Source organism: Petromyzon marinus, chromosome 3, assembly GCF_048934315.1.
Source record: "Petromyzon marinus isolate PM22_M1 ecotype Great Lakes invasive population chromosome 3, UKy_Petmar_22M1.pri1.0, whole genome shotgun sequence".
Classification (NCBI taxonomy): domain Eukaryota; kingdom Metazoa; phylum Chordata; class Hyperoartia; order Petromyzontiformes; family Petromyzontidae; genus Petromyzon; species Petromyzon marinus.
In genome coordinates this window covers 11,591,043-11,608,876 of record NC_133669.1, presented here as the reverse complement: position 1 = coordinate 11,608,876, position 17,834 = coordinate 11,591,043, and the positions used below count along the sequence as shown (strand labels likewise).

The window sequence follows — 17,834 nt, the reverse complement described above, 5'->3', positions numbered from 1 at the left end:
ATGTTCCCGTAGTTTTAATTGTGTTTAATTATTCGAGTACATTCATGGGCAGGACGCGTCGCGTCGCAGGCGTGGTGGCCAGTTGTCAAACGTGATGACAGGATGACCGCAGCCACGGAATGGAATGCGTGCAAGAGGACCGCATACCGTGGAGATGGAGCGATGAATGAAACCGGCTCAGGTGCTAAGTGGTTTCAAGCATCGTGAGAGACGGCTGAAGTGGTGGGCTTTCATCCAGCAGTGGATTGATTATTTTGTAGTACCAGAAGTCGAGTTTAAATGGGGAGACGTGAGTGAAAAATGGGTTCGTGATGCAAATTTTTTTGGAATGAGAGTCGGGAACTGAAAATGGAAACAAAAAGACGATACGTCGTGCTGTTTTTATGTTTACGAGTAAAGTATTTTGTCAATCTTACTGCTGGATGAATGGCGAAACACGCCATGTCACCATACGACTGGAGGTCTCTGGATTTAAAGTTCAATGCGCTAATGCACCACCGCTCCAGAAATATATCTACTCTGCACCAAATCACATGTTCCAAATGGAAATGCACGCTATATTTAATGAAAACGGGCAAGGCAAATGTAATGTAACATGTATAAACAACGCCATGAAATAAATGTAAACTGGAAATTTCACAACATACAAGATTTTGAGAGTAAGTGCTACTTTTTATACATTTTTTTCCACTGCTCTACAGGTAACATACAATTGTTTTTTTTCTGCAATTCTCTAGTTTACGTTGTTGGTAGTTTCTAAGTTCGCTTGTAACGATTTTTGGTTAGTTGTATCGTGTCGTTTATATTGTTGGATTGCAATGATTATCATCGAGTGCGCCTTGGTTGTGTTTGGATTGCCTTCGTCTGTCACGCCTTGTCCATGACATCGGTGCTGATAATCCTGAGCGCTGCGTGTAACTTTAAACTGACGCATGGTAGCAACGCGATTACAGCACGATACTGGAGTTGATTTTGTTTGTACAAATTCAGATCTTTAAGCTACTTGCTTCGCGAGGGGGTTGTAAAGTGATTTTTGTCTCTCTTGATGGAGGTGAAATGGAATAATTTATGGAAGTGCCATGTGTTTTAGGAAATTAATTACTGTTCAAAAGCTACTGAATTTTCGGCTGACAATTTTAACAAATGTTGTAAGACAATTTTAGAATGTTTAGTATATACAGCAAACAACTCAGTGTAAACATGTATAATTCAATGTGGCTGGTTACTTTTTGAAAAAAAAATGCTTCAACATTCCTCTTACATATTTCAATACATTGGTATTTTAGCCGTACGGAACTGGTGTTTTGCCATTTCTGAATGTTAAAGTGAACAGTACTTCGAAAACGTGGTCATTCAGCACGTACATGTGTCTAGGTTATGCTAAATTCCGCACATCTTAAGACTTAACAAAATAGCACCCGCCGGCATGCTTCAATAAGTGTTTGAATAGACATCGCATGAACTAACTTGGTGCTTAATGGGCTGCTTTATCGGCAATTGTCGGAGTGGCTTGGGTTACTTTGTGTACAGTTGCTCTTGACCGTGTTCCTTTACATAATGCATTGTCTCACTGCACGTGCGGCGGTGTGTCTGTTGCTATGTTTTGGCCGGTAGTCGTGGTAGCACACTGCGCTGTTTTTACCTTGATAACACGTCTTGCAGGTCCTATCAAAATCTTCACTGGTCATCACATTTCATGGGTAATAGCTGCCAAGTCGCGAAGGGACTGATACTATTCCATACATTTTTTTCTGCGAGGCATTTCCACACAATAAGCCACTTTGCTGAGCTATCATTTGTGGCCAGGTCGCTTCTGAAAAGTAAATTGATACATCAATGGGCTTTGCCTGGTAGGATGGGGATAGTTTCGTTTTAGTTTTATGTTTTGGGGTGATTTGTTTCCTTTTCTTGTACTCTGCACCACTATCGTGTTGTTGTATTGTTGTTGTAACGTTCTTACCCGCCCCGACTGGACATCTTTGAAAAAGAGCTTTATAGCTCATCGGATTCCTCCAGTATATATAAATATTCTGATTCTGTCTCTGCTGTTTGGTTTTGCACAGTTGTCTGTTAACTGTTGTGAGATATTGGGTTAACTTTTACAATCAAGAGCTGTGTGACATCAGTGGATTGTAAGAGCCCATGTTTTTTTCAGATAAATGAAGTGTAAAGTTGTGTTTTAGTCATTCTACAAGGCTATAGTGTACTGTCTATACGCATATATGTTTGTACAGTCCTGTACGACAGTGTACAGTACATGCAATGGATGTACCATATTCAGTATAGTATATGAACTCTTAAATACTGTATACAGTGCTCTATTGTGTTAGTGTGTGACAACTGATAAATTACTAGTAGGACAAGGTTACCGTACTTTTTAAGTCAAGATTCATCGTATACCAGACGGAGACAAGTTCCACTGTATTTTCATGTCGGTAAAGGTTACAGATCAGAATTAATGCTTTTTTTTTCCCCACACTTTAAGAAAAAAAAGAGTTTGCGCTGCTGGAACTACTTGACCTCGAGTATACAGTGCAATCGGTTCTGTCAAATTTAATGAAAGTCCACTCTCAGAATTTCCAGTGTGTATTTCATGAAGATGTGGTCAAATGTACACACAGGAGTGACTCGGGACAGAGTGTTGAACCAGTAACCCTGAGACCCTGAGTTTGAGTCCAGGCACCCAAACGTAATTAAACCGAGTTCTCTGTGTGGAGTGAGGCAAATCCAATTTGCAGCTCTGAGAGTTAAATTGTTGGTTGTACTGCATTCAAGCCACACAACAACGAGCTGACAGCCACAGCTTGCTTTTATTTTTTTTAAACTGCACAGAAATGTTTTATGTTTTAATGATGTGGTGGCGCTTTGGGTGGCAGGTATGTGCCAGAAAGTCACCACATTTCAATCAAAAAAAATTTGACTACTAATAAAGTGTTAAAGCTTTCGTGACTGCATAAAATTATTCATTGTTTTTTTCGGTAAAGTCACGTATGTAGAAATACAATAAAATTATGTTAAAACAATCACGACGTTTCGATCACAACGCAAGCGATCGTCACCTGATGAAGATAGCTTGCGTTGCGATCGAAACGTCGTGATTGTTTTTTGTTTTAACATAATTTTATTGTATTTCTACATACGTGACTTTACCGAAAAAAAACAATGAGTAATTTGACTGCTGTTATACGACTAACGCCATTATCATAGCAGAGGTGAGGGAAAGTGCACCCCCTATTGTGTGAAGATGACAGGATACGAATATTCTTCAGAGAAAGGTAATGTGAAAATCTCTTGCACAGCCATTCTCGTGGCTAGTGCTAATAGTGCATGAAGAATTACATCGAAAAAGATAAATCATTAAATATGCTTCATGAGGGGCATTCGTTTTAGTACTGCGCCTTGAGAGAGAGAGAATGTGATCTCAGTTTACAAGAGTCTGGACCCTAGTTTGTTTAGCAAACCTAATAAGGAGTTAAAGACGTGAGGCACATAGAGCTACTTATCTAACACATATTACATCTGACACATTGATATAAGTCATTTGTTAAAAATTAACTAATAGTAAAAACATACTTCCAATAATGTGAACGTCTCTCAAAATGTATTGGTTGTTACGAGTCATTGGTTCAAATCTGAGTTTAAAGCCAGTGCCCTGATGAGGCGTCTGTCTCGCTTTATACAGGTAGTCCTCTACTTACGATGGAGATGCGATACGATGACCCCATCGTAAGTCAAATATCGTAAGTCGAAGATGGCCCTAGCCTACCCAGGAGTATTAAAGAATGGTGATAATTTAGCAAAACAGAGCAATTTACAGTACCGTACTGTATAAACTATATACTGTATGTATTTATTAATTACAATACTGTATTCCACAGTAAAATGTAAAGTAAAAAAAAACCAAGGTAAATTCTTAGCCTACCTATATGAACTCCAATTTAATAGAAAGCTTTTTTTCAGGAAACAGTCCGATCTGCTATAAAAAAAAAACTTTTAACATGCATTGAACGTATTGTGGTAACCCTAAAATGAAATTGCTAAAGCTACGTATCATACATGCATTGAACGTATCGTAATGTATATTGTACTGTACTCGCCAAGATTCTGTCCGTCCTCATGCATACCTGAACGATGTTAGGTTGTTGATGGCAATTTTGTCGTATCGCCATCGTAAGATGGAAATATCGTAAGTCGGGGATTACCTGTAGTTGTCAACCTAAGAATGAGCTCCTGGGTTCGAATGCAGGCAGCCACTCGTGATCGATTATGTTCCCTGTATAGCAGCAACATGATTGTCTCAACTCAAGTCACCAGTTGACTCCACGAAAAAAAACTATCACATGACAATTTTGTTTTCACTTTTCTGGATACATTTCAGTTCTGAGAGTTATGCTATTTGTTCTACTGTCATGCGCCCAAAACCATTACCATATCAGAGAGGTGAAGGAAAGTGCACCCCCTAATGTAATGAAACTGGGTGCTCAAGTATAGTGATTTAATAGTCTCAGCCTGGACACTAATGACTGGAAAAAACACATTATTTGGTTCTGCCCTTTGTTTGGTTAAATTCCAGCCCTGGGAATTAAAAATATTAATTTGACTGTCTTGGGATGAACACTACGCTCTATGGTGGGGAGAAAGTGTTGTCTCGCACTTTATAAGACCAGAGGTCACATGAAGGGATCTCAGGGGTTGCTCTGTTATATCCACTTACATAAAGGGACACTGTTCAGAGAGATTCCCAGATGTATGTTTCGACTGATTACAGTAGATCGATAGCACAATTGGGTTAAAATTGGGGAAAATATCAACAATAGTCGCCAATCCATTTACAGTTAATCTCTCCTGTGTGTTTAATTTATTTTCGAATTGGTAGACATGGAACGCTAAATGATAGTGGGTCATCCTGGTTGGCAACTACCTCGGATAATTATGGAACAGCTTTCTGTATTGTTGTAAGTTGTGCAAACATGGTATGGTGTGACTATTTACCGAGTGACAGACATCCCTTAAGCTGGGTAAACAGTTGTGATCCCCCAGGTGCTGCATGCAGCACAGGTTTTCGATTCTTCTGTCCGTATTTGTGCCGTTGATTCACAAATGCCTTTTACAGACACAACCTATTACCAGATTCCCATATCTTCCATTCATCTATTGTGTGTGGTACGTTGTGAGATACATAGTGATGATTGGCCTGGATTGTCGTGGGGATAAAAGGATGTAATTTGAAAACCACATTTTAAACAGTAAAAGCTCCCTGCTTACCGGTTACGTATCTGTGTCTTTACGTAAACACATAAAATATGGATAACTAGTGTTGGGACGTACTGTTCTCCAAGACAATCTTGCTTTTCCTGGGTCTTTGCAGTGACCCTACCTCTGACACTTCAGTGCCTGAAACAACTGCAAACAGCAAACTTTCCATCTACACAAGTAGTTTTGACATATGTCAATCTCAAAGTGTTTATTCATTTAACCAATGATAACCTCTGATATTTACGAGTAAGCGAGAAGACAATACAGGAAAAACTGCATGATATTGCGCGATGTTTTTGAGTCATTTCACATGTCAATTTACTTTCCAAACAAGTAATAATGTTTGCACTTTAAATTAACATTTTCTATTCTAATACATTATGAAGCCTCCTTTTGGGTGACACATTGAGGCTGGGAAACTACAAGTTAAAGGTAATTCAATTATTTGCTCCAACAACAAGCTATGAATCTGTAGAATGAGACAATGCATGCATGAATAAATTAACCAACTGAGGACATAATACATTGATGACCGAGATGAGTAATTAATTGGTAAAGATGGCATGAGAGTGAGGATTAAGAGAGGAGAATGTATAGTATTCAGCAATCCCTCACCAACCGGCGGGGGTTAGGTTCCTGGTAAATGCCACAGTAGGCAAATCCGCGGTTGGTAAAGTCTAGGCCCTATGGGAAATAGGGGGTTAGGGGAACCACAGCCATGGTCAGACTCGTCATAACTTAAATGAGTTGCCTGTTTATGAACTAAACACTGAATATAATACAGTACATTACACAATAACCAAAATAAAACAAATACACATGACATTAACTTTAATATAAACGATGATGACGAGGACAATGAGATGATGGGAGAAGGAGTGCTTAGAAGGAAGGAAGGCTCAGTCCACCCTCCCCCTCTTCCTCCGGGCCACAGACGCAACACTCTACCTTCACTAGTCGCTGCATGTTTCGAGTCCATGATTAAGGGCAACATTTACCTGAATGTGGTTTCGATGCGACGCGGTGTATGCTTTGCGGGAATTACGGTACAGTATGTACAACAAAATAGACGGGCAGCTACGCGCGGAGGAGAACCACGGCTCCGCGAAATTTGTAACAATGATGTCACGCAACACAGTGATGTCATGCTGTAATGCAATAACGGAATACCTACATCATGTGGCTTCTTTAACACCGTGCTTACCCGCGGATACTCAGATTTCCAGCCCATGGTCGGTAAATTGGTATACAAATAATAAACCGTGTATACGTGAAACCGCATATGTAAGCAGAGGCAAGAAGATAACAAACACTCTTTTCTAAAATTAGTCCAGCAATTGGACGTGGAGGAGTTCAAATGAAGAAATCGGAAAATAAATAGACTTATGTGCAAATTTTAAATGGTAAGAGATATCTATGTCCTCAACAAATTCACAGCGAGCCGATTATAAAAAAATATATATAAGAAAAATATTCTTTATAAAACCAAATTATATTAATGTAATTGCTTTAAATAATGGCATTGTAATGTAAATTGCACTGGAAGTCAGAGGGAAAGTAAAGCTAAAGTAGAACAAACCTATATGAAAGCACAACAAATAATGTTGAAGAACATGAGTTGTATGAAACTTGTTGATAATGCCAAACGAAAGATATTATACACAGAACTGTCCAAATCTGTTCGGAAAACAATGCATATCTAAATCAGAGAACTACACAACTGTGATTGAATATGTCATAACCATCAACAGTATCATGAAAGCAAAAAATAAGTTGATGGTTGGTGAATCGTAAATAGTAGCTCGTAAAGAGCAAGATTTAACCATAATGCATGAGACAATCATAAAATAGAGAAATTGTATACAGATCTGTACAGCAAACAAATCATAGCCCAGAACACAAATCATTGTTCCAGGGAAGGAAGGGGTTCCAGATGTCATACTTGAAGAAGTAACTACCGCCCGTTGATGTATGAAAATATTTGAAACTCTTGGACCAGAAGGAATGATAATGTAGTGAAGCTAGCTAAGTCCCCACCTCCGCTTATCACGGTTGGCTATATATGGTGCGAAAGACGTTTAACATACATACATACATGTAAGAAACCACAGGTAACATGTAAAGTATGTATGTATGTTGAACTTATTTTGCATCGTATGTAGCCAACCATCCTAATCGGAGGTGCCAATACAAAAATTTTGCACGTGGAATTGATTAACTTTATAGGTATGTCTTTTTTATTAAAGTTCAGTACTTAGTTACTTGCAAAACGTTATAAACCCAAATCCATCACACCTAAGCTAGAATTGGAGTGTGTGTGTGTGTGTTCTCAAAGATATATTCATGTGTCCAGTAATTTATTTTGATTATGTACTGTCTAGGCATGTATGGTAAATTGTATATGTATTATTCTGCCAGTTATTTGTGTATGTTTGGTCATTGCAATGTACATGATTCAATGAAAATTATTCTGTAATTTAAGTAAATAGGCATTTTGTGGTAAATAACTTAGCATAAGAATAAGACGGTTGCCATAGTCTCTGGATCCAGGTCACTCCATACAGTGAGGGAAAAAAGTATTTGATTCCCTGCTGATTTTGTACGTTTGCCCACTGACAAATAAATGATCAGTCTATAATTTTAATGGTAGGTTTATTTGAACAGTGAGAGACAGAATAACAACAAAAAAATCCAGAAAAACGCATGTCAAAAATGTTATAAATTGATTTGCATTTTAATGAGGGAAATAAGTATTTAACCCCCTTTCAATCAGAGATTTCTCGCTCCTAGGTGTCTTTTATACAGGTAACACGCTGCGATTAGGAGCACACTCTTAAAGGGAGTGCTCCTAATCTCAGCTTGTTACCAGTATAAAAGACACCTGTCCACAGAAGCAATCAATAAATCAGATTCCAAACTATCCACCATGGCCAAGACCAAAGAGCTCTGCAAGGATGTCAGGGACAAGATTGTAGACCTACACAAGGCTGGAATGGGCTACAAGACCATTGCCAAGCAGCTTGGTGAGAAGGTGACAACAGTTGGTGCGATTATTCGCAAATGGAAGAAACACAAAAGAACTGTCAATCTCCCTCGGCCTTGGGCTCCATGCAAGATCTCACCTCGTGGAGTTGCAATGATCATGAGAACGGTGAGGAATCAGCCCAGAACTACACAGGAAGATCTTGTCAATGATCTCAACGCAGCTGGGACCATAGTCACCAAGAAAACAATTGAAGGACTGAAATCCTGCAGCGCCCGCAAGGTCCCCCTGCTCAAGAAAGCACATACATGCCCGCCTGAAGTTTGTCAATGAACATCTGAATGATTCGGAGGACAACTGGGTGAAAGTGTTGTGGTCAGATGAGATCAAAATGGAGCTCTTTGGCATCAACTCGCCGTGTTTGGAGGAGGAGGAATGCTGCCTATGACCCCAAGAACACCATCCCCACCGTCAAACATGGAGGTGGAAACATTATGCTTTGGGGTGTTTTTCTGCTAAGGGGACAGGACAACTTCACCGCATCAAATGGACGATGGACGGGGCCATGTACCGTCAAATCTTGGGTGAGAACCTCCTTCCCTCAGCCAGGACATTGAAAATGGGTCGTGGATGGGTATTCCAGCATGACAATGACCCAAAACACACGGCCAAGGCAACAAAGCAGTGGCTCAAGAAGAAGCACATTAAGGTCCTGGAGTGGCCTAGCCAGTCTCCAGACCTTAATCCCATAGAAAATCTGTGGAGGAAGCTGAAGGTTCGAGTTGCCAAACGTCAGCCTCGAAACCTTAATGACTTGGAGAAGATCTGCAAAGAGGAGTGGGACAAAATCCCTCCTGAGATGTGTGCAAACCTGGTGGCCAACTACAAGAAACGTCTGACCTCTGTGATTGCCAACAAGGGTTTTGCCACCAGGTACTTAGTCATGTTTTGCAGAGGGGTCAAGTACTTATTTCCCTCATTAAAATGCAAATCAATTTATAACATTTTTGACATGTGTTTTTCTGGATTTTTTTTGGTGTCATTCTGTCTCTCACTGTTCAAATAAACCTACCATAAAAATTATAGACTGATCATTTATTTGTCAGTGGGCAAACGTACAAAATCATCAGGGGATCAGATACTTTTTTCCCTCACTATCTCATAATTACACAAGACCCATAGTCAATAACATGCAATGGCATATGCTGTATTTTTAATTGTATAGAGTGGTTACACATATTTAAATGTTGTAGATGTAGAAACATAGAAATGTAGAATTTCAATAATACTGTGCAAAGTAATTTAAAAAAAAACAATTAAATAGAGTGTTCTTAACAATAATAATTTTCGTGTTTTTTTTAGGTTCTTGGCTGATCCACGGATGATGTAGAGGGATAAGGCGCTTATGACGACAGTGGGATTGCGTTTGCTGAAATGGAAGCGGATCTGCTTGGCATAGATCGTTTTATTCTCACAAATAGAAGACTTAAAGGTTGTACTTCACCTTCAGCAGTTGGTGTTTAGTTATATTTTACCCTTGCACGGAGTAGAAGAAAAACTTCAGTTGAATAAATATTGCCATATTGGATTGCGTTCAAAAGCGCTGCAATGAATCGGTACACGACAATAAAGCAGCTCGGAGATGGAACTTACGGCTCTGTCCTCATGGGAAGAAGCAATGAGACTGGGGAGTTGGTCGCCATCAAAAAGTGAGTGTGTTGTTGGAAATCGTAATGCTTATGAATACATCTTGCACGTTTGTACATTAAAACTTAATGGAATTGCAATAAAAAACTGAAAACAAACGATTGTTGGTTTAAAATATATATTTTTTTATTTATCTTTCAAAGCAGCTGTTCAAGCTTCGTGTGAAAAATGACATTCGGATAAAGCGTCAGCTTGAATTTCAAAAAGGCAGTTGCCACAGGCAGTTTAGCACTGTACATGCGACTCTTTTGTTATGAGGACAAGTTATTATTTTTGTGTTCACCACACTGCTTTTGATGTTTGTTAATGTGGTTTAAAAATAAAAATACAATACAAGTGTTTGTTACACCTTTTCATTGTTCATTTACATTTCCATTGAATTTAGATTTTGACAGTTTTGATACACTGTGGAGACTTACAACATAATACATATTTGGTTGACAATTTTCTATTTTAAACGAGGAACAGATGCTAAGAAGAATGTAGCTAATAGGATATTTTCAGTAATGGTAAAATATCACATTTGACATTATAACATCGGATGTAACGTATGTCCATATACTCACGACATTGTGAATAAAACACGGTTTGAGGCTGGATGTATTGAGCGTTGGAAAATATAAGGGGAAAATGGCCATGTTGACTTTGGCTGTGACATTGGCAGTAGTGCTGAAGGGTGCGCCCATTATTGCATTAATCCCAGTTCACAGTATGCAGCCTGTAAGGCACGTGTCTAAAGCACACCGTTCGTTTTGACTGCTAAGTTGGAGTCTTGGAGATCGAGCATTTTGCATGGAATTTTAAGTGTTCCCTCAATACCTTTAATTCTTCGAGTAAAGAAAATACGAGGCATTTGTTTTGAAACCATAATAGCAATCAATGACGGCCCTTTGTAAATCGGCTGCTGAATGAAGGCCTCCCCCACACCCGATTGGTAATGGGGGTTGACTTCATCACACTGTCGGTTGGCCAAGGTGTGCGATAGAAAAAGGCCAATTCAGATTTCATTGTTTTATTTAACTATGGCTGGGAATCAAATTCAAGTCGCTTGCTCATATAGCAGTGAACTAACCACTGCGCTACAGCTCCGCCCCCACCACCCTCAAAGTAAATAGTGTGTTACTCATTTAAATGAGTGTCACTGGATCTCGGAACTCCCTAATGTTTATCTTACATGTAATTTTAATTTAATTTATATATATGTTTAATACATTATTTCTCTTTACATTATTCCATTAAACATCTTTACAAATTGCAATCCCTGTTTTGTTTCAGGTAATGTTATATTAATGTAATGCTCATTGCAATAATTTTATATCGTCAAGAATGTATTGTTGCAAAGGAACAGCGTTTAAATAACTACTCGATGTTTTTTACTATTCATCTTCATATTAGGGTGGTTGAGATGGGGAGGAAATGCAATATCCCTTTGGCATATTAATGTTTCACATAATAAGGTAATTGTTGTGTCTGCACTGGGCATATTTACCTTCCAGAATGAAGAGGAAGTTTTATTCCTGGGATGAGTGCATGAATCTGCGGGAAGTCAAGGTATGATGGCATTTTTATGAAACCTTTGAATGTTGTACTAATTTGTATCAATTTAAATGACATTACCGTATGTTACCTTTGTTTTGTGTATTCAACTGTGCACTCTTTGCCAGATGACCTTAATCGTCATTAACTTTCCCATGCCCTTGGATTATATAGGGCTGTACTTATCTTTTATACTCAATCAGATTACTGATTATGTAGCATTTCGCGCAGCCTACTGAACAAATGTCAACCAAATGGTATAGTTTGCAATTGATTATGGCTTATCTGTGGAGCTGTGCCGTCCAACAAAGATACACAATTATGCATTCCTCTTGACGTTTTAAAAGTGAGCTCTGGTGCATTGTTGAAACTAAGTCTTTTGAGGTGATTGTTACTCAAAACATCCTTTTGAAGCAAAGTCATGTGAGCACCAATTAATCCGCTCTGAAAGCTAATAAGTCAAGCAAGGCATTGTACGCCTTCTGTGGATCAGGGTGTTTGAGTTGCTGCAATATCATGAACTAAATTACTTGAATTCTTGATACAATATTTGCATAGTATTTTGTATTGTTCACAAATGTACAAAACAACAATCATTCTGCCTTATGACTTCTTGTAACTGGCATAGATAACCATTCTACTGTGATTATGGTAAAATTTATTTTGAGCAGTTGCACTTTTAAAGCAATTTACCACTGATTTTAAACAATAATGTTATAACAACGTTAAAACCGTACGTTACACGATATGTCATATGCATACATATCTTGATTTAAAGCTTTCGTGACTGCAGGAATTCATACTCTTTGGGTATGCTGTGTTATGATCGAAACGTCGTGATCTATTATTTTTCTATCTGTGTGACTTTACCAAAAGACTCCAAAAGTATGTATACATATTTTAATTAATATATTTAAAGAAGACAGACATTTATAAACTAATTAAAGTGTATCTTTTACAGCAAACCTTTCTACAGCATGCATAAGCTGAACATTCGCAATATTGCGTTGTTAAACAGTTCATTAGTGCAATTAATTAAGTGGAACTTTTAATATTTGGCTGCAATAGGTAGTGAAGGTAACGTTATTATAAATTAATGTGATTTGTTCCAAATAACTTATGTCAGCCATGTGAATGTTTCTAAAGTTTTGTAACAATGTCTAAAAGGTGGCCATTTTGTTTTCCAAGCAAGCCCTTCTGCATTCGGCAAATCGAGGAAGTGAAGCTTGCAATATTTCTTTTCCAGCCATGCAAGCCCAGGCTTGTAAATGTCTGATATAGCTGCTGGCGATATATGTTTTATTGCAGCCAGGGGGGGTAGTGCATTCCTCCCCAATTTCACTGGTGCAGCCTGTCTCTACTGTACTGCGTAAAAGGCCATTTTACGTGTTGTAGTCAATACCAGTGTGGGTCACATTAGCTCAGGGAAGCCTTCATTCAAACAGACAATAAAACATTGTAGGGTTTGTTTTGAAACCCCGGTATACACGTATTGTATCAAGAAGAGTCACTGGGAGGAATGGTACACATTTTGAAACCCATAGACATCTTAGGCGATTTGTTGTTTGACAAGGCGATTTGTTGTTTGAATGTATTTACCTGTTTGTGCTATATGAGAACCTATATGGGTAGTCCTCGACTTACAAACGGGTTCCGTTCCCGAGACCTGTTCGTAAGTCGAACGGTTTGTAAGTCGGAACAATAATATACCGTATATAAATGCACATATGATCAGTGTTAAAAAAAAAGTGTTACGGTTCAACAAAAAAGAGAAGCATTGTTAAACTCATAAATAAATATAGTACATTTGCATGTAATACTGTAATACATACCGTATCATAAATAAAACAAATAAAGTAAGCATAAATAGAAAAAAAATCATGTTTTATTTTCACTTACCTTGAGCCCTGATGCCAGCTTGCTTGTTGGAAGGGATGCCATGAGTCCCCACAATTTCAAACACACATGTGTGCACGTGCACACACGCACACAACGCCAATGACCCGCCCCGATAGCCTCAACAGACTGTTGGGGCAAGTGCTGTTAGCGAGCAGCACCTATGAAGGGGGTGAGTGGCCAGTACCACGACCTTTGACTCCCCAGTGGCGATGTTTACACACTGCACCAGGTATTCATTTGAGGCTGAGTCAACCAAGGGGAGGCCCAGGACCCATTCAGATAATCGTCACTGGTGTTGATCATGAGTGGGAATCGAACTTGGGTCGCCGGGTTGGTAGCGCAGCATGCTATAACCACACACGGGGGCACACACACACTCACATGCACACTCACTTCCACACACATACATGTGCGTGCGGGCACACACAAACACTCATTACATCTCGCGAAGGATTTCTCCGCTGAACAAAATAGTTGCGCGGTTTAGTTCGCAAGTGCGAGTTTGCAAGTCGATCTTAAAAAAATATATATCCTGGAAGCTGGTTCGTAAGTATGGGTGTTCATAAGTCGGGTCTTCGTTTAGTGAAAGACTGCCTGTATAGTATATGTAATTACTCATTTGGAATATACATAGCAGTCATCGCCCCCGACTGCAAAAACTTGGCAGGACCCTCCTGAATAAGAGTCATAAGTCTCAGTGAGGCTTTTTTGAGTAAACAAGCACACTAATACAGTTTCATATAATGTTCAAAACGTTGCACATGTAAGGAAGACGTTATTAATTAATTTATTGATAAATGCGTGCCTTAAAATATCTTGATTTTTTTTGTTTTGTGGAATAAAGTGATGAGAATACATTTATTCAATTCCAGAGATTACAAGGAAACCCTTTGTGCCACCCTTAAAATAGCAGTTTTAATTCTTCCCTGCAGCCTCTAATTTTCCATTCACTACTTTGTTTCTACAATCGTTGGATTTCCCTATTCTGGAATGGGTTTCTGGCTGGTTTGCGAATAAAACTATCGTAGTGCAATGGAGGGAATCATTTGTGCATCCAACGCAGCTAAAACTGGGGGAATGATAAGTGGCATGGCTGACCTACAGTTAATGACGTACGAACTAGCCAAGCTGTGTTTGAACATTTCACATTTATCTTGTTTTTGCTGTAGATATTTGTTTAGTACCTAAAAGCAAATGGCAGCAGTGCTCGCTTCATTCATTTTCAAGGGTACTAGCAAAGAGCAGATGGTTCAAGCAACGCTTACTCTGTTGGCTTTAATCCAGTCGCTCCTTACTACATGGAGTGGAACATCAATTGGTCATGCCTTCTACTTTCCATCAACTGAATTTACAGAGCTTTCATTATGAGGACAGTGTCAGGCCACCTACAACATACATGGAAAGTAGAGGCTTATATAATTTATGCAAATTTTTGCATGTATAAAGTACTCAAAGGCATATAATATAGTGACTTTGAAGCTATGCTCCAATTCCATTGTTCCATTATGAAGCCAGCATTATCATCCTTTGAATTGAGAGTTTATCCTAAAGTTGATGGATGTGGAATAAAGCTGTCTGGGCATGATAACAGAATGTCTCCTTTCTGAGCCAAGACACCAAGTGCATCCAGACTATATAATTGGGTAAAGCTTTAGATAGAGGGCCCAGAGCAAATGTCAAAATAACCTGCAAATACATTTGTGGTTATGGGTTTTTTTGTTTGTTGAATTTAAGAAGCTGGCAGATACAATTTTAGGAATACTTGTACAGTCAATATTAACATGTCTGCTGAAAGGATACTAACTTGGATATATAGGTTTTTGTACCTGTTGTTTATAACCAGGAGAAGCAATGTTTGTTTTTACAAACGAAAAATATTTAATTGCAATGTAAATTAAATGTTTTTGTGTCATTTTTTCAAGTAAAATCTTTACTTAAAGCTTTCGTGACTGCAGGAATTTATATTCTTTGGGTCTTTCGTCCTGATGACGATCACTTGTGTTGTGATTGAAACGTAGTTTTTTGTAATTTTATTTGAACCATCTACGTGACTTTACCAAAATACCCAAAGAATATTTTTTTAAGTCATTTGATTATGAATAGGATTTTCTGAAATTTTAAAATTATGGTTATCAGTATGTGACATACAATATATGTGCTCTGTTAAGTATATGCTTTTTTTTTTTATTATGTGATAATGTATGTTCTGTTGTTATGCAATGCATGTGTTCGACTCCGAGATAATTATACAGAATTAATGAGCCGCCACCAATCCCTTGGGGCTAAAACCAGTGTGATGTGCTACAACACATACTAAGGATGACAATGATTTATTTGAAAAGCAGAGAATGGTACGCACACATTTGTTTTTGCATTTTTTTTTTCACTGATGCGTGTGACACATTCTTTGAGGCCAATTTTTTGTAGCATTCCCTATAAGCTTGGGGCCTTCGAGAATGCCTGGAGTGAATTCTTGTTGGAAAATAAAAAAAATATATATTGTTATGCATGTCTAATAGTAACCATCAATCAAATGTTTAAACTGTAAACCAATGCACACGTCGTTGGGTTCTGTGCACAGTAATCGCTGTGGTTGCCTCCTTACGTAAGCTTCAAAATATAATCCACGTTTTGCTGGACACAAAAGTGTGTCCATCTGTGCCCTTGGCGGACAGCCAGTGGGATTGAATAGCAGCAGTTGGGCGGTGAATGAGCGACCGAATCTCTACTTTAATTAGCACGTTAAGCGTATAGTGTTTAATGTCTAATGGCTCATGTTGCTCTTTCACAATGGGCAGTCACTAAAGAAGCTCAATCATGCCAACGTCATCAAGCTCAAGGAAGTGATTCGTGAAAACGACTGCCTCTACTTTGTGTTTGAATACATGAAGGAAAACCTCTACCAGCTGATGAAAGACAGGTTTGTGATTAAACACTCTCACCTGACCACTGACCACTGCAATGCCACAAGGCGGAGCAGCGATGCATATTTTCATGTAATTTTTAAAGTTGATAATATGGGGGTTGCCTACATTTTGTGTTCCAAAATAGTTAAACAATATTATTTTAGTTTGACCTTTATATGTATCACAGGTATTTATGTCAAAATTATTAGAATCGGCATCAAATATCATTTTTTTTTTATTTAAAGCTTTTGTGACTGCAAGGATTCATCTTCTTGGTTCTTTCGGTAAAGTCACGTAGAATGAGAATAAAACAATAAAACAAAATAAGACAATACAATTCTCACGACGTTTCGGCCACAACACAAGAAGGCTACAACACAAGAAGGCTACTTGTGTTGTGGCCGAAACGTCGTGAGAATTTTATTGTCTTATTTTGTTTTATTGTTTTATTCTCATTCTATGTGACTTTACCAAAAGAACCAAGAAGATCAAATATCAGGGCCCATTTTTCTTGTTTAAACTGTTATCAAGATAATTGTAAAAAAAAGTTACACCGTATCTTGGTACATTAGCTTTTTGAATACCCTTTACATGCATCAAATTTTGTGTGTTTAATAATTCGTTATTTTTATTTGTGTGGTGTATTTCGTGGGTTCTTGCAAACCCCTGTAGCCACTCGAACTATCTATATTCACCACCATGTTAATGACAATTATTGAATAGTGACCTTGAATCTGAACAGTTTAACCATAAGGGGGTCAATGGATAAACCTCTTGAACAGTGTGTGTGGACCAATCAAATTCAAGGACAGTGCATATTATTATCAGAGTTGTCTTTTTTGTTTGCATTTTGACTGCTTGTGTTGTGGTTATTGCAAACATGATGCCTTGAATAAAGGTGTCAGTTTTTGTGCCAGTTAAAAGGGTAAAACCTATTCCTATACAGTGTGTGGCTTTATATGCAATAGTATTATTGTTGGAGTTTGCAATTATAATAATACTGCATACATATACATTGTTCCTATATATAACAGTTGTGCAGGGAAACACTGGTGTATGATTAAAGAGCTGTATTTTGACGACAGTGGGATAGGAGTAATTGCAACAGCTAATTGCACAATCACACAATTTAGGCAGATGACCAGAGTGGAATGAGTCAAGAAGTCTCCAGGCAGTGGTGGCAGTTGCATGCAGAGGAGGGGGGTGGGAAGTCCAAAGAGGTGTGATAAATAGGGAGAGGTGGAGAGTGAGGGAGAGCAAATTTTTTTTATTTAAAAACATAATGAGCACACTCATTACAATTATATTTTAAACACGGTACAAATGTATGTTCTGTAGTGAGGTAGTTCTACATTTCAGATATAGAGACATTGAAGATGATGGGTCATTTGTAACATTTTCACGTGACTTTTTTCTTGAGCACAGTGTGATCTAATTAGTACTGTACTATAGATAGTAATAAGTTGCCCAACTTTATTGAATAGGTAAAAAAGGCTCATTATATACCGTGGTGTCAAACATGCTCTGGTAACTTTTACACTGCCCAT

The 17,834-nt window shown here is 38.3% G+C and overlaps 1 protein-coding gene across 4 annotated transcripts in view; it reads left to right on the top strand.

Annotated features, from left to right (window-relative positions):
* The window catches only part of LOC116953813 (serine/threonine-protein kinase MAK-like), a 36,646-nt gene that overhangs the window by 6,716 nt on the left and 12,096 nt on the right, over positions 1 to 17,834 (top strand). For all 4 annotated transcript variants that reach the window (XM_032974078.2, XM_032974094.2, XM_032974085.2 and 1 more), the window contains exons 2-4: positions 9,602 to 9,948; positions 11,443 to 11,497; positions 16,180 to 16,301. In XM_032974078.2, coding sequence (XP_032829969.1) covers positions 9,848 to 9,948; positions 11,443 to 11,497; positions 16,180 to 16,301 — 278 coding nt within the window. In that variant the 5' untranslated portion in view covers positions 9,602 to 9,847. The remainder of the gene's footprint in view (positions 1 to 9,601; positions 9,949 to 11,442; positions 11,498 to 16,179; positions 16,302 to 17,834) is intronic.